The 23,285-nt window shown below is 44.2% G+C and overlaps 2 protein-coding genes across 6 annotated transcripts; both read left to right on the forward strand.

The window, feature by feature from the left end:
• Positions 1-242: 242 nt before the first annotated feature.
• On the forward strand, positions 243-9,870 carry AP4B1 (adaptor related protein complex 4 subunit beta 1). Of its 5 annotated transcripts, none has more exons than XM_040626879.1 (11): positions 243-378; positions 830-1,016; positions 2,654-2,878; positions 3,339-3,469; positions 3,846-3,993; positions 4,533-5,029; positions 6,073-6,156; positions 7,125-7,228; positions 7,961-8,168; positions 8,375-8,656; positions 9,121-9,870. In XM_040626879.1, exons 2-11 carry the CDS (start codon positions 904-906, stop codon positions 9,546-9,548), a joined length of 2,220 nt encoding a protein of 739 aa, XP_040482813.1. In that variant the 5' UTR covers positions 243-378; positions 830-903; the 3' UTR covers positions 9,549-9,870. The 5 variants fall into 5 exon arrangements, with proteins under 5 accessions (XP_040482813.1, XP_040482814.1, XP_040482812.1 ...); XM_040626880.1 differs by having other exon boundaries at positions 341-446; XM_040626878.1 differs by lacking the exon at positions 243-378 and adding an exon at positions 540-669.
• A 5,204-nt stretch (positions 9,871-15,074) lies between these two features.
• BCL2L15 (BCL2 like 15) lies at positions 15,075-19,335 on the forward strand. Its single transcript, XM_008697759.2, has 4 exons — positions 15,075-15,405; positions 15,727-15,848; positions 18,431-18,655; positions 19,243-19,335. The coding sequence occupies exons 1-4, from the start codon at positions 15,279-15,281 to the stop codon at positions 19,258-19,260; spliced, it is 492 nt and encodes a 163-aa protein (XP_008695981.1). The 5' UTR covers positions 15,075-15,278; the 3' UTR covers positions 19,261-19,335.
• The last annotated feature ends 3,950 nt before the right edge of the window (positions 19,336-23,285 follow it).

The following is a 23,285-nucleotide window of genomic DNA, read 5'->3' on the forward strand; positions in this document are numbered from 1 at the left end:
GGTGGCGGGGCTGGACAGTCACCAGCGAGATCTTCATGGGCACAGAGCTCCCAAGCGAGGCTCCCGCTACCGCGCCCCGAAGACAAGTCACGCTGGGGTAACAACGCGGCCAGAGACCCCAACGGGAAGCCAGGCCAATAGAGGAATAAGTCCCTAGCGTGGGCAGAAAAAAGGAAGTGGCCTTGCTCTCGGGAGTCCTGGGGCGAATCTTAAACCGCGGAAAACGCTCGGTTGAGCGCCACTCCTACCCGCGCGCGGGAGCCGGAGCTGAGGCCGGCACTCAAAGCGCGCGCTGCTGGGCGGAGACAGGCCGAAGCAGCGGATTTCCGATGGCCCGCCGCGCCTCCACCAGAGGGAGCCGCGCGGCTGCGCCTGGAGGTGAGAGGTGGGGGGAAGGGCGCCCTAAGATCGGCGTCTGGGCGACGCTCCGCGCTCGCTGCGAGAAGGTGAGTGGCAGCTGCTGTGCGCTGTCGGCCCCGAGGAGGCGGGACTTCCGCAGAAAGCTTGCTTGGGCCTATCCGGGCGGGCAACCGCGCCGAGGCGCACGAAGGGCTGGCACTGGCACTGGGGAGGGAGGGGTCTGTGGACCTCCGGCGGCGGGGCTGAAAATGGGGCGGAGGGCCCCGAGGTAGCCGGAGCGGTCTCGGGGCGGAGCGAGCCGGCCTGCAGGTCCCGGGGAAAGAACCACAGACCCTCGCTTGGGGCTCGTCGGGGCGCGGAAAGGGTTGGTGTGAGTGTGCTGGGGCCTGGCCTCCGGCCCCGGGGAAGTCGAGGCTGGGGCGAGATCACGCCTTTGGTCTCTTCGCTGACTGACATTTGCTTTACCCAGGTTCCCCCGTCAGGGCTAGGAGGAGCCCGCGAGTTACCTAGGGGTCTGTGGGGACTGCCCCGTGACTGTTGAAGATGCCGTACCTTGGCTCCGAGGACGTGGTGAAGGAGCTGAAGAAAGCTCTGTGTAACCCTCACATTCAGGCGGATAGGCTGCGCTACCGGAATGTCATCCAGCGAGTGATTAGGTATCAGCCACCGCCCGCCCTCCCCGCCGCAGCCCCCACCCCGGCCCTCTACCCCTGGCCGCTCGGAAAGACTGAATGAACTCAGGGCAGCGTATGATTTGCTCTTCCTGCTTCTCTGGATGGCCGCAGCCTCCCCTGTGGGACTTGCTTGACTTCGTTTACTCAGCAGGGCGGTTACACCCATGTGTTGAACTTAAACTGCTGACTCCCAGATCTATAGAGTCTAGTACAGAAAGCCTTTTGTATCTTCAAACCCACATATCCTACTGCCCGCTGGGCATTCCCACCTGGATCTTTCTTCAAAGACATGCAAAGTAGCACCTGCATCCTTCCCCTCTCCCCAAACCTGCTCTTCCGCTTTTATTTGGGTTGAGGAATGTCACCAGCTGACCAAGGGAGGGAGTCAATCTTGATGACGCCTGGTTTTCCCAAGTCAGATGGTATGGATATATAGTTCTAAATATCCATCCTCTTTTTTAAAGAAAATGTCTATGTAGTCTTTTTGGTTGGCACTGCCTTTCTGGTTTTATTACCAAAGCAATTGCAGTGGCTTATTAGTGGGTCCACCTTGTCTCCTCATTTCAGTCAGAAGTTTCCTAACATGGATTTGAATATATAACTAACGCTTGGCTGCAGTTGTGGGTCACAAACGTTAGTATGCACAGAAGTCCCTTGGGGTGCTTTTTATAAAAAATGTAAAATTTTCATCCAATCCAGTAATGCTGCTTTCAGTAGGGTGGAATGGAACCCAGGAATATGCATTTTAAACAGACATCCCATCTCATTCCTATAGGAGACCACAGTTTGAGAAACAGTGATCTACAGAATAAATTCCAAACTTCTTATCATAGCACCCAAAGAACACCCTAACACAACTAGTTGCAGACTCTCAAAGGAATGTAGCATTCTTGCTGATGTCTACATGCCTCATAGCATGTATCCTTACCTACCAACACACATGCCTGGAAAATTCCAGCTCATTCAACTAAAGGATACTTCCTCTTTGGAAACATTTTATGATTTCTTGGCAGTATTAGACATCTGGATCCCACTGTACCTTGTCTATTACTTTTTTTTTTTTAAGATTTATTTATTTATTATTTGAGAGAGAGAGAATCTCAAGCTGACTCCATGCTGAGCACAGAACCATTGGGGGGCTCAAACTCAAAACCCTGAGATCATGACCTGAGCCAAAACCAAGAGTCAGACGCTTAACTAACTGAGCTACCTAGGCGCCCCAACTAGTCTGTAACTTCTTTTTTAATACTTAGCTGTTTTAATACTTACCTATTGCACTGTAATAGTGGTGTTTTTGTCTTGCTCCTTAGTTATAGTTTGAGTTCCTAAAGATCTGAGACCATGCCGTCTTCAAGATTATGTTCCCAGAGCATATCCCTTGAATGTAGAAGCTGAACTAGACAGGAATGTACCAGAAATTAAGTGTTTGTTGAATGAATAGAAGAACATTTATTGTAGGCCGATAGCATGAAGTATTTTGCAATGTAGTAGACAAGGTAGACTTGGTTGCTTCCTTCACAATCTAGTTGGATAACCAAGATGTATATAGGTAAAATGCCTTTTGTTGTAGGCTGAGGATTATGTATTTTACTTCTTCCTGCTGTGTGTGTTGGTTTCAGGCACATGACTCAGGGCTTGGACATGTCTGGTGTCTTCATGGAAATGGTGAAGGCCAGTGCCACTGTAGATATTGTTCAGAAGAAGTTGGTTTATCTGTACATGTGTACGTACGCCCCCCTGAAACCAGATCTGGCTCTCTTGGCCATTAATACACTGTGCAAAGACTGTTCGGATCCCAATCCAATGGTGCGAGGGCTGGCGTTACGGAGCATGTGTAGCCTCAGGTGAGTACCCTCTTCCCTGACTGTTTATCAGTGGCTGATGTATTCAGGAGACCATGGGGCAGATTTTCAATGGTGATAATCTATTTGAGCGTCTTAATACTAGGGAAAATGCAGTTGTTACCTGAAGTCAGGTTTTCAGCCATTGCTTAGGCTTAAAAACTGTCATATGGTTACATTAAAGGGAGTTTTCCATCATCACTCTTGCTGAAATAGTTCTTGGTTTTGGTTAAAGATTTCTAAACAATTATGGAGATACATATTTTTGCTGCCCCTGGAGTACTATTCCAAATGAAAAGTCAAGTATGACTTTTTAAGCTTGGCAGTGGCTTTCCCTAATTCGTTATGATGCGATAGATGTACATTCAAACATTTACTCAACTTTCTGTTAAGTGAATAGGGGCTCAATTATGTCAAAACTAGTATCTCAGGATCCGGCTGACTCCAGCATGTGTTGTTTAAGGATGCCTGGTGTGCAGGAATATATCCAACAGCCTATTCTCAATGGTCTGCGAGATAAAGCTTCATATGTCAGAAGGGTGGCGGTCCTTGGTTGTGCCAAGATGCATAATCTCCATGGAGACTCTGAAGTGGGTAAGTTTCAGTGTAATCCATCATGATCAGTATTTATTTGTGCCTCGGTTATATGTATGGCTTTGTAAAAGGTGACGTGACTTTGGTAGAAAATAGTAATGTGGCCTTACTTCTGTACTTGTCTCTTTAAGTAGAAAGGCTGGTTTGGTATTTTTTGAGATCAGAGAAGCCTTTTCTTTGGGGCCCAGGTGAGATCTATCACATTAGCTACTTAGAACACTCTGGAGATGGCAGTTTTTTGCCTTGCACTTTATTATTGCCTTTGTTATTTTTATAGCAGAGAAGTTCAGCTTTGTCTGCCTGGAGTTAGTACTCCGGCTCTATTCCTGAGACTCTGAAGCTGTTCTTTATCTGAGATCTTTGTGCTCTTTTATAGACGGTGCTCTGGTAAATGAATTATACAGTTTGCTGCGTGACCAGGATCCAATTGTGGTTGTGAACTGCCTGAGGTCTCTAGAGGAAATTCTGAAACAGGAAGGAGGTGTTGTCATCAACAAGCCCATCGCCCACCATCTCTTAAATCGGTTTGGATGCCTCAGTGCTCTTTTTGTTATGATGAGATCTGCATCCTAGTGGGATCTTGACATGTTGAATGAAGGAGACATCTTGAACAAGTTCTGTAGAGTAGTAAAATTAACCGTAACTATTAACTTCCTCATATTTCATTGAGAGGATTTCTTTTATTTGTTTTAGTTTCTTTTGGTGATATAGAGAGATAGCAGAAATATCCTGTGGAAATAGGTTCTGTCCTCCTCTACAATCATTATGTCCCCCAAACTAAGCGATTTATACCGTCTTAAACTGTAAAGAATCTGGATCTAGGTATAGTGATCATGGTCCTTGGCCTTAGATAATGGAAATTTGTACTGTAAACTCATCTCGGAATTTAAAGCCTATTTTGTGTAAACTTTAGATAGTACGTGAAAAGAATAATTCTATTATGGCACAGCCTGTTCTCAAGAATTCTCCCCTTGTTACAATGAACAGATGACTGGCGACATGGCATTTGCATGCAGATGGTCCTAATTTGGTCGCTAAAATAACACTTTTCTTTTTTGGATAGAATGCCAAAACTGGACCAATGGGGCCAGGCTGAAGTATTGAACTTTCTGCTACGCTATCAACCGCGCAGCGAGGAGGAGCTGTTTGACATTCTCAATCTGTTAGATGGCTTTCTCAAGAGCAGTAGCCCCGGTGTGGTGATGGGAGCCACGAAACTCTTTCTGATCTTGGCAAAAAAATTCCCCCACGTACAAACTGATGTGCTTGTGCAAGTCAAGGGACCTTTGCTGGCGGCCTGTTCTTCAGAGAGCCGCGAGCTCTGTTTTGCTGCCCTGTGTCACGTACGTCAGATCTTGCATAGTTTGCCCGGTCACTTTAGCAGCCACTACAAAAAGTTTTTTTGCTCCTACTCGGAGCCCCACTACATCAAGCTGCAGAAGGTGGAGGTGCTGTGCGAGCTGGTGAACGATGAGAACGTACAGCAGGTGCTAGAGGAGCTCCGAGGGTACTGCACCGACGTGTCAGCCGACTTTGCCCAGGCCGCCATCTTTGCCATAGGTAGGGGTCTGCTGCTTTTCCTTTGGGAGAGCTTCAGCCAACCAGAAAGCTGTGGAATCATAGAGAACAAAAGGAAAGGAATCTTGCATCAGAGACAAATGACCATGCACCAAATTACCATGGGGTCAGCGGCCGCAGACAGGAGTGCGGAGGGAGGGTTTTTTTTTTTTTTTTTTTTTTTTTTTGTCAACACTGGTGTTGCCTTATCTTCTATGATAGAGAATACAGGTAACTCAAACTAGAGTACTTAAAATTTATGTGGCCTTTTGTTGGCTACGATCCAGAGTGCTTTCCCATATATCATCTTAGCCCAGTCTTGAGAGACAGTCGGGAAAAGTGGACCAGTGATATCACGTCATTTTAGAGATGAAGAAACTCAGAAACCAAAAGGTTATTAAATGGCCAAAAGGTCATGTAGTTCCTGACCCAGGGTCGGAACCCAGCTTTCCAGACTCAAAGTCCTGTGCCAATTGACCAGTTGTTTATTGAGCTTCTGCTACGGGCTACGTATTGTGCTGAGTTCAGACCAACACAGAATAAATCCTAAATCTCACAGGCTTTTTCATATTACTCTGTCTGGAATTTAAAAGGCCAGAGTGACTCACAAAATGAAAGCATCTGGGGAGTTATGTTTTGTTGGAGGGCTTCAGGCGGAAGAGGAGAAGGAACCCTTATATTAGAATAAAACATGATTCTCTCCAGGGGCAGGGAGAGCGAAAGAAGGAGAGCAGAGCTCCTGCGGTCAGGTGCTCCCAGCAGGGACTTTGCTGTGCGCTCGCTCTGCCGCCAGCGATGCCGCGATGCCCCGTATCTAGCTGCCGCATAAATACCTTTGTTACTAAAAGTTTTCAACCTTGTTCAATGGAAAATTCGCTTTTATCAAACTTAGGAAACTTCGATTGTTATTTCATCCAGCAAGGATTTTTTTTTAATTTTTTAAGATATCTCTGGTCTTCTTTGTCTTTGGCTGGTGGGAAGTTTTTTTTAAAATGAGGTGCTAGGATTTGACTTACCACTTTTCTCTGCTTTCTGTTCCTCTCTAGGTGGTATTGCCAGGACCTACACGGATCGGTGCGTGCAGATTCTAACAGAGTTGCTGGGGCTTCGGCAAGAGCACATCACCACAGGTAATGGCTGGCTACCCTTCGAGCTTTTTTTTTTTTTTGGTCAATTGCCCGCCCTATAGCAGTTGCTCAAAAAATATTTGTCGTTGAATAACAGAGGTGTAAACTTTTCTTTGCATCCTCATCTGTTGCCATCAGAGAAGCAGAGGGTCTATATCTAACAGGTCCTCAGGTTGCCACAACTCTGCAAGGCTATTCCATAGGTAATGAAGGCTACCAGAATGCCCGTGCTTGTTAACGCCCCACCTTTACCCCTCTTTTTGCTTTATGGCAGCAGTGGCTTCCAGGGCTGGGACTAGGGTGAGGCAAGCGAGGTGCCCAGGATGCAAAAATTGAAAGAGGCACTCACTGTCAGGTTTGTGCAAGTGCTAACCCTGTGTGTCTTAAATTTTACACCCCCAGCGCCGTGTTTGCCTTACCCTAGTCCCAGCCCTGGTGGCTCCATTTATAATATCTTCAGAATATCATTCAACAATAACATGACCTCACATTTGCTTTACATTTTACCATATGCTTTTGCATATATGAGCTCATTTATCCTCATAGCCAACCCAATAAGAGCAGCATTCATTTAAGAAATTATTGCCCATCTTAGGGGCGCCTGGGTGGCACAGCGGTTAAAGCGTCTGCCTTCGGCTCAGGGCGTGATCCTGGCGTTATGGGATCGAGCCCCACATCAGGCTCCTCTACTATGAGCCTGCTTCTTCCTCTCCCACTCCCCCTGCTTGTGCTCCCTCTCTCGCTGGCTGTCTCTCTCTGTCAAATAAATAAATAAAATCTTTAAAAAAAAAAAAAAAAAAAGAAATTATTGCCCATCTCAGACATTTCTCAGATAATCATTGACCACCCCTCCAATACCCATTTTACAGACATTCACGTAGCAGTCTAGTCTGAATATGTGACTTCCCTTAAGATTCCTTCCTGCATGGAGCCTCTAATCCCATGCTCTTTTATCCTGTGCTGTGTCGTAGTGGTGGTGCAAACTTTCCGAGACCTGGTTTGGTTGTGTCCTCAGTGTACGGAAGCTGTGTGTCAGGCCCTGCCCGGCTGTGAGGAGAACATTCAAGACAGCGAGGTAGATGGCAATTCTCCTTTACCTCCAGGCCGAGGGGAAATGCTTGGGACCCTGCCCTGTGAAATGGAATCTAATTCTTCTCTCTACCCAGAGTCTGAATGTGGAAATACTTAGAATTGATCGCCACCTCAGATTCTCTTCGGGTGTAGATAGGATAGAAGTGATAAAAACGAGATTTATCTATGATTTTTATTACAAATACTTTGATATCATTGTTTTCTTGAATAGTTTTGAGCCAGAGATTTAGACCACGGAGTTTCCAGCTGGAATGAGAATCTGAATCATTTGTGGGTATTTGGGCTTCACTGTAGGCCTACCGACTTAAATATTCAAGAGTGGTAGACCTAGACACATAGATTTTTAAGAAGCTTCACAGATGACTCTGATTTGCACTCTAGGTTAATTACCACTTTCATGAAGTGGTTTAGAGGAATCTTTCCATAGCTTCCACTGACACATTAAACCCCAGACTGGGGCAGAGGCCCCCAAACTGAGGAAGCCTTATTACTTAACCAACACAGGCCTGGGAGTCTTGAGTCTCCTGTTGTGTAGTGACATTTTATTCCTATCTGTTGTAGAGAGTGGAGTCAGGGTGTGGGGAATCGATACAATGCAGATTGAAGTAAATCAAAGATTATACCTTTTGTGCTGACGTTGGGGGGAAGCAAAACCTGCCGCTGTGTTTGGGGCAGCCAAATGTCAAGCACTTGCTCTTCCTCCTTCACTCGCCAGGGGAAACAGGCGCTTATTTGGCTCCTTGGCGTCCATGGGGAAAGAATCCCTAATGCTCCCTATGTGTTAGAAGACTTCGTGGAGAATGTGAAGTCAGAGACCTTTCCAGCTGTGAAGATGGAGCTGCTCACTGCACTGCTGCGCCTTTTCCTCTCGCGCCCTGCCGAGTGCCAGGACATGCTGGGGCGTCTGCTGCATTACTGCATAGGTGGGTTCAGAAGGAAGTTGTCCTTGCCACGTCAGGTAGTAAACATTCCGACAGCTGCCACTGTTTGGTGAGTCCTGCCGGGGACCCAAGAAGATAAGGTTAATATGCTCTAGGGTTTCCTCCCTCCTTCCTTTTTTATCCCTACTGGGGGATAGAGTGTGTTTTTGTTTTTGTTTGTGATTAACTCAGTCTTTGTCTTACCTCAGAGGAAGAAAAGGATATGGCAGTGCGAGATCGGGGCCTCTTCTACTACCGCCTTCTCTTGGCTGGCATTGATGAAGTGAAGCGGATCCTGTGTAGTCCTAAATCTGACCCTTCTCTTGGACTTTTGGAGGATCAGGCAGAAAGACCCGTGAATAGCTGGGCCTCAGACTTCAACACGCTGGTGCCGGTCTATGGCAAAGCCCGCTGGGCAACCATCTCTAAATACCAGGGGGCAGAGCGTCGGGGCCCAGAGCTTCCTAACACTGCATCCTTTGCCACCTCAGGTAAAAATAGTCCTTGCTCTATACCTTGTCATGAAAAATCTTTACCTTTCTCGATGACTGGTAGAAAGTAGAGTAGCCTAGCTACATCTCAGACTATTGCCTGAGTTTGAAGTCTTTGTGAGCAAGAAAGAAGTTCCTCATTGGTTATTTCAACCATTTATCCAAAGATAAAAGTCACACTGTGTACTTTTGGAAATCCAGGTAAAAAACATAGTTCAGGGGCGCCTGGGTGGCTCAGTCGGTTCTGCCTTCGGCTCAGGTCATGATCCCAGGGTCCTGAGATTGAGCCCCACATTGGGCTCCTTGCTCAGCGGGGAGCCTCTTCCCCCCCCCCCCCCCGCTGCTCCCACTGCTCGTGTGTGCTCTCTTTCTCTCTCAGATAAATAAATAAATAAGTCTTTAAAAGAAAACCTAGTTTGTATAGATTAAGAAGATCTCTTACACAAGCTTTCTAACTCTTTTAGGTCCCCTGATTCCTGAAGAGAGCAAGGAGACGGGACAGGAACTTCCTGATTCTGGAGCCCTCACGCTAGTCCCCAATTGCCAGCTGACTGCTGAGTATTTTGAGAAAACTTGGTTTAGCCTGAAAGTTGCTCATCAGCAGGTGTTCCCTTGGCGGGGAGCCGTCCATCCTGACACCCTCCAGATGGCCCTGCAAGTAGTGAACATGCAGACCATCGCAATGAGCAGGGCTGGGGCTCACCCGTGGAAAGCCTACCTCAGTGCCCAGGATGACACTGGCTGCCTGTTCCTAACAGAACTGCTGTTGGAGCCCGAGAACTCAGAAATGCAGATCTCTGTGAAACAAAATGAGCCGAGGACTGAGACACTGAACAGTTTTATTTCTGTATTAGAAACTGTGCTTGGAACAATTGGAAACATAAAATCATAACAGATTCTTGCTGCCTGTCCTAAGTGAGATGAGTAGCTATCAGAGTTCCTAGTTTTTCTTACTAGAATTTGCTTGTAAGTCCAGATACTATCAAATGCAAAGAAGAATGGACAATCTCAGAATCAGAATTCTTATGTTTTTGTCCAAAGACTGTTGACTTATTCCCTTTGTACCTTTGGTGAGTGACCCCGTTTTTCCAGGTGATGTTGAAAAGGTTAATGTTGCTAAGAGGATAGGAATGGGGTGAGGATAGGATTTGGATTCTTTTCTAATCCGTTTTAGGGATTGTTTTACTAATTAAACATGCCTGATGTTTATGGAAGCTGATGAAGTCATCATTTGGGGGGGGGTCATCTTTTCTTCCCTGTATTACTGCAATAAACTCCTCACTGGTCTCCTATTTCTAACCGTGCTTTTCAAGGCCAGAGTTTGAAGCCCTTAGTGCGGCATCAGAAGTAACTCTTCAGTGTCATGTCTCACCGCTCGGCCAAACACCCTGTTCTTGCGTAAGCAAACCACTTGGCATTCCTTGAATGCACAAGGCTCTCTCTCACCTCTGTCTTTGCTCCTGCTTTTATTTCTTGGCTAGAACATTTCCTCACCCTCCTATCTTCTTTCTTCAGGTAACATCTAGTCCTTGTCCTTCCGCGTTCCACTCAGTCACAAGCTCATGCAGGAAGTGACCCTTGAAGCTTTCATTACGGGTCCTGTTCAGACCGTCACGGCCTCCAGTGCATGTGTCTAGCAGTACTGTTGTAATTGTTTTCTGTCACTTTTCCTTGCTTTCAATTTTATTCATACCTGCCCACATTTTATACATTTATGGCGAGAGCAGATGTAATAAAATGGTTTAAGGTATAAATAGTAAAGTATAAATAGCCAGAGGAGCTACAACAGGGAAAATGGAAATACCACCTCAGACCAGCTTGTTAGGGATGGGGAAGTACACAAATGTTCAGGCTTAAGGGCCTACGTAATTGGTACAGTTGAACCTCAAAGTTAGCTCTGTAAGTGATTTGGCAGTCAGGGTGAAGAGAAATAGGTATATAGTTGTCATCAGAGAGGAAGAAACCTTCCAATATTAATTTCTAAAAGAAATTTACATGTAGTTTCACGAAGGTGGCACTGAAGGGTAAGTACAAGATTCTTTTTTTTTTTTTTTTAAGATTTTATTTATTTTTGCGAGAGAGAGAGAGCATGAGTGGGGGGCGAGGGCAAAGGGAGAAGCAAACTCCCCATTGAGCAGGGAGCGTGATGTGGGATGCGATCCCAGGACCCTGGGATCATAACCTGAGCTGAAGGCAGACACTTAACCAACCGAGCCACCCAGGCACCCTAAGTACAAGATTCTTATGGGAAGTTAGTTAACAGGTTTCTCATGACTTAGGTGTTCTTCAATGAAAGCAGAGAGCATAACTTTAACATGGAACTTAGTGAGGGCATTTCTTCAAGGACTTAAGATAACACAATCCAAATATCATCTAGCTCAATTCAAGGACTTCTACCACATAGATATGTAAATGGACTGCATACCTTTAAAAAATTTTTTCATCCATCACTTCTCTCAACTAGGCTCTTCATAGGAGTAGATAGCAGACAGTATTGCATTTTCTGGCAAGGGCCTCGATTTTGTGAGTTGTTTTCCCCCGTCGACAATTTCTAAGGACGGTGATGTTCTTTTCTTACATCTCCACAGTCTGCCACATAGTGATGGCTCAATAAATATTTACCAAATGAGTGGCTGTCAGTAATTAGATTCTGAAGGTGTTTTGGGTTTGGTGTTTGAAGTGTGCTTGGTTATATCGTATCAACCAAACAATAGTGGAAGTCCATCTAGACTAGGGTTTCTCGAAAGTGGCGTTACTGACATTTGGGGCCAGATAATTCTTCGTCGTAGAGGGTTTTCCTGTGCACTATAGGATGATTATTAGCATCTTTGGCCTATACCCACTAGAGGCCAATAGAACCCCCAATCGTAACAAAAATGTCTCCAGACATTGCCAAAGGTGCCTTGGTGGGACAAAATCACTCCCCACTGAGAATGATCTAGATTGTGGGTACCCAGGGATTACTGGTAGAGAGATCAGAACGGCTTCAGAATTGCCTTTTCCATGGTTTGACTTGTTTGGTTAAACCATGCGTGTTTAGTTAGGTACTAAAAGAAATAAAATGGAAGTGTAAAGTGCTGCCAATTTACAGTGTTATAAGGGCACAGGATATAAATGGTAGAGATTAAGTAATTGATGGACTTTTTTAAAAATTAAAGACTATAATTGAAACGTTGACCTAAAGAAAATTAGGTATGGCTCAATAATGGAATAAATGTTACTAAAATGATCCCAGGTATTGGAGCTTTTAAAAGATTGAGTCCTACTTGGTTGCTTGTCTGTAATGTATGGGGCATAGCAGAATACGAAAACGTTGCTTTTGAAAAGTGTACTTTTAAAATGATCTCAAGGGAGAAATGATTTCTCTTAACTGCAGCCTGGTTTTGCTAATTTATAAGCAAAATGACTAAAGCTTAAGTATACCATGAAGTTAATTATATTTCTTCTCCCTGGGAGCTCTCTCTAGCCTTGCAGACATATGGTTTGATGATGTGATATAAGTAGATGCATATTTTTAAAATCCGTGAGGGTAGTTGATATTGTGCTTTTAGAAAAATGGCTTTCTAATGTCTGTGTTGGTTGGAAAATAGTATGTGACACATGCATCGGGTGCCCACTCATGACCATGGTGATTTAGAACATTGCAGAGGCAATCATTTGCGTAGTTCCGGACCATCACCTTATTGCCACGGCCTAGTGGCTGTTAAATGACTCCATTTCCCCCATCCCCCTTTTTGAATGGGAGTTCTGTTACCGTTTTTCTATCCCTTTCGCATATCTTGGGTGTTTGGGGGAGGGAAGACAAAGAATTTATTTTCTCAGTTACAGATTTACACACTGAAAGGAGCTGTACCCAAGGATCCTCATTCACAGGCAGACCTGGCGCAGATGACAAGATGATAAACGGCGAGGAGGCTTTCGAGAGAGGGAAGTAAATTGTTGTGGCCAGAACAGCAGCAGAAGCAAGTGATGGTGAAGACATTGTGGCTTCATTCTTCAATACTAACTGGGAGATAGCACTTGGACCGCCAGAGTGAAAGGTATGTGAGCTGTGGGAGAAGGGATGGGATGGTTCGGGAAGACGCTATAATGAAGGCTCAAGAAGAAACACACAAAGGAGGAAACTACCCCACATGGCCCAGGAGAATGTATACTCGGTTTCCTTAGCCTTACAGCATTGATTCTACAAGATAATGCAAAGGATAGATAAGATAATGCAAAGATTAGATTCCGAAGATAGCATTTGCCCATAAGCACATCAGCCGTGAAATGAATTGCTGTGGGAAAAGATTTATTATTTGAGGTAGGACGGACTTGGTTTTAAATTTCTATTCTGCCACTTACGGATGCCACTTACCTTGGGTAAGCTATTTAACACCAGTTAGATGGTATCTTATAAACCTTTTGCTTGTCTTCATAAGCTATTTGGGGAGTATGTCATGAATTAGTTTGTTGGAATCCTTAAATTTTTAGTAACTGGCTCTAGTGTGAAAGGAGGGTGGCTTAGCATTATCTCAGAAGGACCTTCTTTCGATAGAGGTCTGAAGCTTACTTAGCAGAAACTAAAGTTTCAGCCCTAGTGATAGATGACAAATGAAAACAGCCCTTTACATAATTTCTGTCTCTCATCCACAAGCAATTTATGATCATTCGTTTTTATTTGATTTTATTTTTAAATCAGTTTTTTTTTTTTTTAAAGATTTTATTTATTTGAGAGAGAGAGAGAGAACAAGTGGGGAAGTAGGGTAGAGGGAGAGAGAGAAGCAGCCTCCCTGCTGATCAGGGAGCAGATCCCAGGATCCTGGGATCAGGACCCGAGCCAAGGGCAACTGCTTAACCGACTGAGCCACCCAGGCTACCCAGCCATCATTCGTTTTTAGAATAGAATAGAAAACAGAAGATTGGCTCTCTTTATTTTGCAAGTAGAAGTTTCATTCTGAACAACTGACTTACTGCTTATACTTGAATGTCCTGTCAGCTTATCAGGTCGGAATACCCTGGAAGAGCTGATAGGTTTGAGTGCTGACAGGAAATCCAAACTCTAGGTGGGGCTACGTGTCCGGTTTGGCCAGCAAACCCCGAGGTGGCGAATGAAAAGATTACTCCAGACACCTTAGTAGGAGAAAGGAGAGACCTGGGGACCAGAAGCTCTAGTGGCGAGAAAGGCGTTGAGCCAAGCTTTGTCTCCACTTTTATTGGGGTCTTAGCAATACGTCAGACACAAGCGCGGTGTAACTTGAATGGTCAGGATAATAATATATGGGGCAGCGTGTGATAAGGGCAAGGAGGCAAGGAGTCCATGAAGTACGACCACCACAGGTGCCTGTTTTTCTTCAAAATTTAAACACTTCCTCCTTAGTTGAGAACCTTCAGCCACAGTAAGAATCTGGCTGTTTTCAGCCAAGAAACTTCAAAGGAGGCCCACCGTTCTGGGCACTCCTCCTTTGCATTTCAATTAGTCTCATCCAGGGAGGCATATACAAGTCAGATTTTGTCTATCCAGGCCCTGTGAATTCCCACAGCTACATTAAGAAGCGGCCACTGTGGTAAGTGTCCAATCATGAGATCTCATAAAAACAATGATGGAGTCTAACCCCTGTTAGGAGAATCCTACTTAATTCTGTCAGAGAGTGAGTCCCAGATCCCTTTCATCCTGGTCCTCAGGCCTCGGGCTAACAGGAAAGACATTTAACACTTACTACATGTCAGAAACCGGGGGGTCATCCCACATGACATTATCTTATTTAATTCTCATATGATTTCCCTGTGAAGTACTTTGTCTTATCCCCACTCCCAATTCCTCAAATGCCCAAGCTCCCCCCTCCCCCCCCCACCTTCTCAGCTTGTATATACCTGTTCCCACGTGGAATGGCTTTTTTTCTCCTCTTTGCCTCATAATCCCTGCTTGTCCTTCAGAGCTCATCTCGGATGTTACAACTTCAAGGAAGCCTTCCTCACCGCCTAGGTCTGCGTGCCCATTGCACACTGTCATCACACACTATCTCAAGAAGCACCAGAAATGACGGGACTAGTCCTGTAATATCCGCCGTACGTGCTGAAGCAGAAGCTCCTTGAGGACAGGAACCGTGTCTGTGTCATTTTCCTGTATTACCTGCAGAGCCGCAGACAGTACATAAAATGTCTGATTGTGGCAAATAAATGCCACCTCTCAGGAGTCGAATGCTTGCCTCTTTTAACTTCGAAACTTTCTTTCTTTAAATTACACCAGACACAGAACCTAACAGGAACCTAACAGGAAGTATTTCTAAATGAAATTGCCCAAGAAACTCTTCCTCAACCCTATTTCAGTTCTAAATTGGCCAACAATAAAAGTTATTCATTAATCTTAGGTACTGGCTAGGGCGTGGTTCTGAGAAAAGGAACTGAAAGTCTTCAAAAAGTCTCCCCAGTTTGTGTAGGTGAGCTCTTCAGAGAGGTCCCGTGTTTCTGACAGCTCATTTTGAAAAAAATTGGTAGGACAGGCTCTAGGACGACACATCCCGTTAGGAGACTTTACAAAGTACAAAGGCAGACTCCTCTGGCTTACCATATTTCTGACTTCCTGCTGAGCAGAAAACTGCTTGTTTTGTGGAAAAGCAAAACTCTGCAGCAAACATCTAAAATGAAGAGGCCCCGAACTTTTGAGGAGCAAACGGAATGCATCGTGGACACTTTACTCACAGACTTCCTGGGCACCACAATGCAGGTTGCTGACCGGGACCTATATTGTGGAGACGAACCAGATTCAGGTAGGGCTCCTGGCCTGAGGTGGCAATGGCAGGTCAATAAGAGCATCTGAATATGCCTTCTTATTTCCTCTTAAGTTTCAAAAGGCAAACTAAGCTTTCAGCAATATCTGAAAGTCAGTAGTGTCCATGGAAGGGAAAAATTGTCTTAGTGAAGGGAGATCTACTGCCTATGGGGTTGACAGAATATGGAAGGTGTTCTTGGGAGAGAACGATGCCGAGACTATTTAAAAGTCTAGAGAATGTTCTCCAGTGCCCAGATTCCTGGGACTGACGGTCCCTTCAAGTTCTGTAACAAACATGAACGTGTTCCCTCCATCTTAGGAGAGTCTTGCTCTTTTGACGTGGCCATCATTGCTGGTCGCCTTCGGATGTTGGGTGACCAGTTCAATGGAGAACTGGAAGCTTCGGCCAAAAATGTCATTGCAGAAACCATTCGGGGACAGGTAAAGTTGCTGCTGTTTTTCTCCTGCAGATGCTCCTTTCTTACCACTCGTATATGACTATAACTAGAAATGTCCTGCAAAAGATTTGGGGGCTTATGTTCATCCAAAGAGACACAGCAGGAANACAATGACTAGTCCTTCAGAAGTTCATCAAAGGCCCAAGTCATATTGAGAGGGAAAGCTTCTGGCGAGAGCTGGTCAACCTTCAGATTGTTTCCATTTGTTTTTCAGCAGAGCTGTGCTTAACGTGGCATAGAGCACATCTTAGCTCTTTGTTCTTGGTAAAGAACAAATGTTCTTTTATGTACCTGTTTTATGTTTATTTGGCTGGGAGTGGGCGTCTTCCCCTGCCCCCCACCCAAGGTCCAGCAATGAAATCATGTACCGGAAAGACAGGCAGTCCACAAGTATGCTGCAATGAGGGGTAAGGACTTACAGCAAACACTGGCTTTTCATCAGAATGCTGATTACTGGCAGTGGCCCTTGGATTCTGCATTGGATGTAAAGACCATAGACGATATTCTAGAAGGTGTTGCTGATTATCAATAATGGCAGGTAATATGACTCATCACTTAACAGGTGCCAGACAGTATTCCAAATGCTTTGCACTTATTAGCTCATTTAAACCTTCCACCACTCCCTGGGGTATTATAGGAACTGTTATTCACAGGGCACGCTCTCCTCCTGCACTTGGAATGCCGTGAGAGCAAACATCTAACCTCCTTGTTCACTGCAGTATTCCCACAACCTGGAATGGTACCTCTTATATAGGAGACCCTCCACAAATGTTTTCTGACTCGATACCCATTTGAGCAGATAAGCAAACGGAGGAAGAGGGAAACGAGAAATTAGGTTACTCAGTGAGTGCTGAAGTTAGGATTTGAACCCAGATGGATTCCAGAACCACACTCTTCACCATTATGCTTTATTCTTTTTACCAGATATAGCTTGGATGGTGCATTTATTCAGGCAGAACTGGACTTATGACTCCTAACTGCTTGCGCTGAAACTTTCCTAGGTACCCGAGAGCTGAATTTACTTTTGTTTTTTAATTAAAAAAAAAAAAAAAGGTTTTTGAAACTCCCAAATTCATAGGAAAGTTGCACATAATGAATCGTACAAAGAATTTCCCTCTTGAATCACCTGAGAGTAGGTAGCTGATAAGATGTTCCATCGTCCCCTAATACTTTCACATTTCCTTCAAACAAGGCCATTCTTTGATATAACCACATGAAAACCAGGAGATCAGCACTGACACATTATCATCTTGTCCTCAGATCCCATTCAAGTTTTGCCAATTGTCCCAATGATGTCACATGCAACAAAAAGATCTAGGCCAGAATCGGGTCCTGCATTTAGTTGTCATTTCTCTTTAGTCTCCTTCAATCTGGAATTGTTCCTCAGTCTTTCCTTGATTTTTTGTGACCTTGACCCCCGAAGATTATGGGTCAGTTATTTTGTAGAATGTCCCTTAAACTTGGGTTTGTTCCATGTTTCCTCTTGAGTGGATTCAGGGTATGTCCTTTGGTAGGAAGGTCACAGAAGGGTTGCTGTGTTCTTCTCATTGCACCTATTAAGGGGCACAAATTTTAATTTGTACCATTACTGATTTAACTTCAATCACTTAGGATGGTGTCTGCAAGGCTGCTCCCCTGTAGTTAATATCTGTGGTTAACATAGTTAAGTGTTGTGGAGGGAGGTACTTTGAAACCATGTAAATATCCCATATCTCATCAACATTTCAATCTATTCATTTATTTTTTTTGTATCAACACGGACTCATGAATTCCTACTTTATTCAAGGGTTAAAATCTGTTACTATTATTATTTATTTGGATGCTCAAATTGTCCCAATTTTGACCAGTGGGAGTCCTCTCCATCTGGACTGTGTCTTTTTGGCATGTCCCTGTTATTCTGTGAGTACTTCCTTAATTTCTGACAGATCTGTTGTATTTTCCAAGCCCCAGCCTGAAATCAGCCATTCTCCAGGGAGCTCTGGTATCTTTCAACAGAGAATGATATTTGGAAACCAAGATGTGGGTACTCTTGTGAATGCCCTTTACAGCTTGTTTGGGTTCTGACAGCCTGCTCTGACTACCATGGGCCCCTCTATACTACACCACAGTAGATCTTGCTTGGCCCCACCTAATGACTTTTGGATCAGTTTTGGGGGGAAGAAAAAGAAAGAGGAAAAACAAATCTTTTTTTTTTTACTTTAGAATTTCCCAGACTTCAGTCATTCGAGTCATACCTTTACAACTCGACCAGCTGTACTATCATATACTTTATATTTTTCTTTCAAATCATTTTGTTTTTCTTTCAACCGTTTTGCCCATCCTAAGTAATAATACCTGAACTCAGGGGTTTGATGGGCCACTTATGTTTTCTCTATACCCATTACAATAAATAACAAAATAATAAAGTAATGAAAGTTTGTCCATCTACTCCTTAAGATTACCCCAGATACAACCAGTGGTGCATTTGCCGTTCTCTCGGAAACTCTTGCTTTACTGGACTCCTGCACCTGCAACCTCCTGTACTTTTTTATCGCTACCTCACTGATATCCTATGTCTCTCCCCAGGCAGGAGCTGTACTTCAGGACACAGTAAAATCTCTCAGCCAGGCCTGGTGTGCCCAGGATTCCAGCTTAGCTTACGAGAAAGCCTTTCTGGCAGTGTCAGTGAAGCTTCTTGAATATGTGGTCCGCATGGCTCCCGAAATGGCAAGACGGATGGCTGTCCCCATGACAGACATGATCAATGGCAACAGTGCCATCCGGGAATTTGTCCAGGGCCAGGGAGGTTGGGTAAGTACGTTGGGGTCCCTGGCTTTGATAGGCATTTGCATTGTTTTTGTACCAATACCTGGAACTCCCAATTCCTGATTCTTTCTGTAAGTTGGAAACCAAGTAGCAAAACAGGTCTCCCTACTTTGCTGAAAATGGCAGTTTGTTGTTTCTTCCCCCACGGGAAGGGGAGCTGTCAGAAGCTCAGGATTACGGGTGTTGGACTCCAGAGACATTTTGCCTAAAATTTTAGTTGCCTACTAACAGTGCAGAGCTAAATCCCACTTCCTGTATGTAACGGCCTGTTAAGTATACTGGTGATAGAGTACTGTCTCAGCCCAGCTGCAGAAATTCAGAATCATCCCCCTATCGTCTAACAAAAAACAGTGTCTCTGCTACAGCGATAACTATAGGAGGCATTCTAAGCCCAGGCCTTAGTAATCATTAGAGCACCGGCTCTCACTGAGAATCCCTCTTCATCCAGCCTCAGCGGCCTCAGTCAGAGCTGCATTCCCTGGAGGTATCTGTAGATGATTTGCGCTTTCTTTAGGAAGCTCCCTTGAGGAAGACGACCCCTTTGACTGTAGGATATTCATTGTCCTTCCTAGGAGAATCTGGAGAGCTGAAGAAGAGGTGGTGCTGTTTCCTAGCCTGAACATCATCTCCACTCTGATCACGTGATTGATTGCTGGCCATTGAAACAGACACCCAAATCCAAAGCTACCTTCTTTTGGACACAACTGAACTTAGCTGAATAATTTCTTTTCTGGGGCGCCTGGGTGGCTCAGTCGTTAAGCGTCTGCCTTCGGCTCAGGGCGTGATCCCGGCGTTCTGGGATGGAGCCCCGCATCAAGCTCCTCCCCTGGAGGCCTGCTTCTTCCTCTCCCACTCCCCCTGCTTGTGTTCCCTCTCTCGCTGGCTGTCTCTCTGTCAAATAAATAAATAAAATCTTTAAAAAAAATAATTTCTTTTCCACTGATTGCTGAAGTGGGGAGCAGCCCTCGGGGGTCTACGGAGATTTTGTACTTTCTGTCTTTATGTGCATTTGAATGAGGTTCCATTTAAGCAAAGACCTCCAGATACAAAGTAATGGCTTGTTAGGAGTGGAATTCCAGGCAACAGAGCAGGCCTCTGCTGGACATATTTTGGGAAAGGGAGCACACGGTAAACTATTCACTCAGATTTAGCCCTATCCTTTGGTAAGGATCTTGTCTACTCATTTTTCAGTCTAAAGGACTTCAGGGAGATTTTTGTTGGAATCTGGTTATTTTAAGTTGAGGATTTTCTTTTAAATTCCTATCCTAAGTTTTGTGTTCATTTCACCAAAGCAGAATTATTTATGCATTTTTAGGTTGAAAGCAAAAAAAAAAAAAAAGGCAGTTTCTTCATCTGCCCTTCTACTAGAAAGGCCAACAAAAGATAAAACAGAGCATTTTTACTGCCACAGGATGCAGGAAGTGCTGGCCCACATCTAGGACAGCGGGGCCATCCCAGCTCAGCTGAAGCTAGCTGCATACCACAGTGTTTTTAAAACCAAAAAGTGGTTTACATACCACTTGTGGACCTTATAAATTGCTGACTTCCAGGCCCCATCCCTAGAGATTCCGAGTCTGTAGGGGGAGGCTGGGACCTAGGATCCTACCTTGTTAACCAGTTCCACAAAGGATTTTTATATAGAGCTTGAAAACCATCATGTTAGAGCAGGGCCTGGCCAAATCCCGCCTGCTGCTTTTTTTTTTTCCGATAGGTTTGTTGGAATGCTACACTCACTTGTTTCCATACTGTGCCTGGCTGTATTAGACTGCAACAACAGAGCTGAGGAGTTACAGTAGACCCCTTATGGCCTGTGAAAAGTATTTATTCTCTGGCCCTTACAGAAAAGCATGTAGACCCCTGCTTTCAAGCCAAATGAACATTTCTCCTTGAATAATTTAAATTCTGTTGCAATCCTGATCGTCTGTGCCAAACACAATTGTATGTAGGTTAACTCTTCTTCTTTTTTTTTTTTTTTTAGAATCTAGTGTGGAGTGTTTATTAGTTCCTGCATAGTTCACACTCTCTCTGGGATGTTGGCAAATCAGAAAGCTCTGGGACGCCTGGGTGGTCAGTCAGTAGGGGTATGCACTTCCCTGGCCCCTACATATGTGGCTGCAAATGAAGCCTATGGTATCTATGGCATGTGTTTCTTGGAATAATCCTTCATAATCTCATAGACTAGTAGGCAATCATCGAGCGGAGACTCTTATATTCATAAGCCCCAAGGCTTGGCTACTTACCTGTTTGTCAAGAAGAAAAGCATTGCTGTGTCTATTTTTGAAGAAAGGCATTAATGGTTTGGTTACAGTTTGGCTCAAGTATAACCACATCCCCTCCCTTCAGCCAGCCAGCTCTCTGTTTCCCCTAAATGCATAGAAATAAAGATGTAGCCTGCTACTATATTTTGACTTTTTCAAGTTATGCTATTTTCTCTATTCGTGGGTAAATCACAAAAGGTTAGTAATCCCTGATGAGATTTCATGTTTCTCTTAAGTAGAAATCAGCTTTTTTTTGCTACCAAGCTTAGATACTCGATGTGTTCCTTTGTCCCTTACATGACTATAAATTCAACATGGTAGGTTTTGTGGTATTTTACTTCTTAGGTGAAATCACTATTTTCACTTTGACCAATGCTGTTTTGTTCATGAAATAAAATTGTGTCTATGTATTTGAACTAATTCTGAGTAAGTGCAATCTCAATCGAATGATAGAGAAACAGAACAGATTGGTGGTTGCCAGGGGCAGGGGGTGGGAGGTAGGGGAAATAGGTGAAGTTGGGCAAAGGGTATAACTTTCCAGTTATAAGATGAAAAGGGTCTGGGGATGTAATATACAGAATGGTGACGATAGTTAACAATACCGTATCATATATTGAAAAGTTGCTAAAAGAGTAGATTTTTAAAGTTCTCACCACACACACACACACACACACACAAAACCACAGTATGTATTTATATATATATATTTTTTAAGGTTTTATTTTTTCTAAGTCATCTCTACACCCAACATGGGGCTCGAACTCACAACCCCGAGATCAAGAGTCACATATTCCACTGACTAAGCCAGCCAGGCGCCCCAAAGCACACTGTTTAGCTAGGCGAGGTGACAGATGTGTTAACTAACCTTATTGTCGTAATCATTACGCTGTATGCCTTAAACTTATACAAAGGTGTATGTCTGTTATATCTTAGTAAGCTGAAAGATAAAATAAATGATAAATGTCAGAGACCAGCAGCCCCCTCTTGTCTTTTCTTTTCCCACCGAGCTGTCGCAGCTCCCTGTTTTATCCTATACTGCCAATGAAACATCAGAATATGAATCTTCCTCCAAGTTTACGGCTGTATCTTAAGATTGAGGATCTGGTGCCCCTGGGGGTTATGCCAAGTAAATGGGAAAAGCAACTCTGGCTTGGGTGTTGTGTTTGTGTTGCTAGGCCACACTCTCCTAGGAGAGCTGAAGTGGTGGGGTTGCAGAAAGAAGACACTGTAGTCCAGAGATTCAGAATACCTTCAGACTGTCTGATTTTAACAGTTTAGTTTCACCGTACACGAATCATGTGACCCTGGGCCAGGAATCCAATTCCTTTGTGCCTTAGTTTCCACATCTTAAAATAGAGATGATTTGGTTACTAATTCATCGGATTGTGGTAAGGGATCAAGGAAACAATACACTGTGTAAAGGGCTTAGCCCAGTTTTTGGAATATTTTAAGCACTGCACCATTAACACTTCGGGGCTGCTGTGATTCGAAGTTCATAAAGTTCTAGCCTGACTTTTTTCTCCCCACTGACACTGTCTCTCGCAAAGGCAAGCCAACCTCTGGCTTCACCTCTCACCTCAGTGTGGGATTCCCAAGTCTGACTTATTTCCCTTCTTCCTAAATCCACATGCTCAAGCTCTAATTCTTCATTTCTGTGTACCTTTCTTATCCCGACACTTTCCCAGACTGCCATCCAGCTAGCTCAAAACCTTAGTTATTTCTCCCTGTCCCCTCTTTCCAGTCTTACACACACAGTTAGTCTTTCTCACTTATTCCTTCCTTTCGTCCTAATTGTCTCACTGGAGTTTAATGCCACGTGCCTGGACTTTTGGTAAAGCCTCTCAGTTTGGCTGCTAATTGATCGTCCTGTTCTAGGATTGCCCCATTCCAGTCTGTCCTGTATACTGCCACCAGATCGATCGATTGTGGTTTCCTTGTCTATTCTTTTGATTCATTTTTAGATACCGTATAACTCATTTTGAAATTTTACATACTACTGAAGGAGATGATAGGATTTTCAAAAAATTTATCAGAAAGGGTCATTTCTTTAAAAAAAATTTTCGAGAAAAATGCTTTGACTGCCATGTTCTTAAGATTTTCCAGGGGAACTTTTGCAGGTGATTGGATATGTTCATTATATTGATTGTGGTGATGGTTTCGTGGCTGTGTACACATTTCAAACTTATCAACCCACACACCTGGAAGCGTGCAGTTTATTGTATGTCAATGGTACCTCCATAAAGCTGTTATTAAAAGACAAAAAACAAAACCTTCACCGATTTTCCACTGCCCATCAAATAAAGCCTGACTTTTCAGCCTGGTATTCAAATTCGCTCAGGGTCTGTCTCCATCTGCCC

This window comes from Ursus maritimus, unplaced genomic scaffold (genome assembly GCF_017311325.1).
Source record: "Ursus maritimus isolate PB19 unplaced genomic scaffold, ASM1731132v1 scaffold_12, whole genome shotgun sequence".
NCBI classification, from domain to species: Eukaryota; Metazoa; Chordata; class Mammalia; order Carnivora; family Ursidae; genus Ursus; species Ursus maritimus.

Bases quoted from the DNA above. Each gene is read 5' to 3' on its own strand.
- AP4B1 (XM_040626879.1), top strand. From the start codon at position 904: ATGCCGTACCTTGGCTCCGAGGACGTGGTGAAGGAGCTGAAGAAAGCT. The intron at 8,169-8,374 runs GTGGGTTCAGAA...GTCTTACCTCAG, and splicing joins TCTGCTGCATTACTGCATAG to AGGAAGAAAAGGATATGGCA. The intron at 8,657-9,120 runs GTAAAAATAGTC...TAACTCTTTTAG, and splicing joins TGCATCCTTTGCCACCTCAG to GTCCCCTGATTCCTGAAGAG.
- BCL2L15 (XM_008697759.2), top strand. From the start codon at position 15,279: ATGAAGAGGCCCCGAACTTTTGAGGAGCAAACGGAATGCATCGTGGAC. The intron at 15,406-15,726 runs GTAGGGCTCCTG...CCTCCATCTTAG, and splicing joins TGGAGACGAACCAGATTCAG to GAGAGTCTTGCTCTTTTGAC. The intron at 15,849-18,430 runs GTAAAGTTGCTG...GTCTCTCCCCAG, and splicing joins CAGAAACCATTCGGGGACAG to GCAGGAGCTGTACTTCAGGA.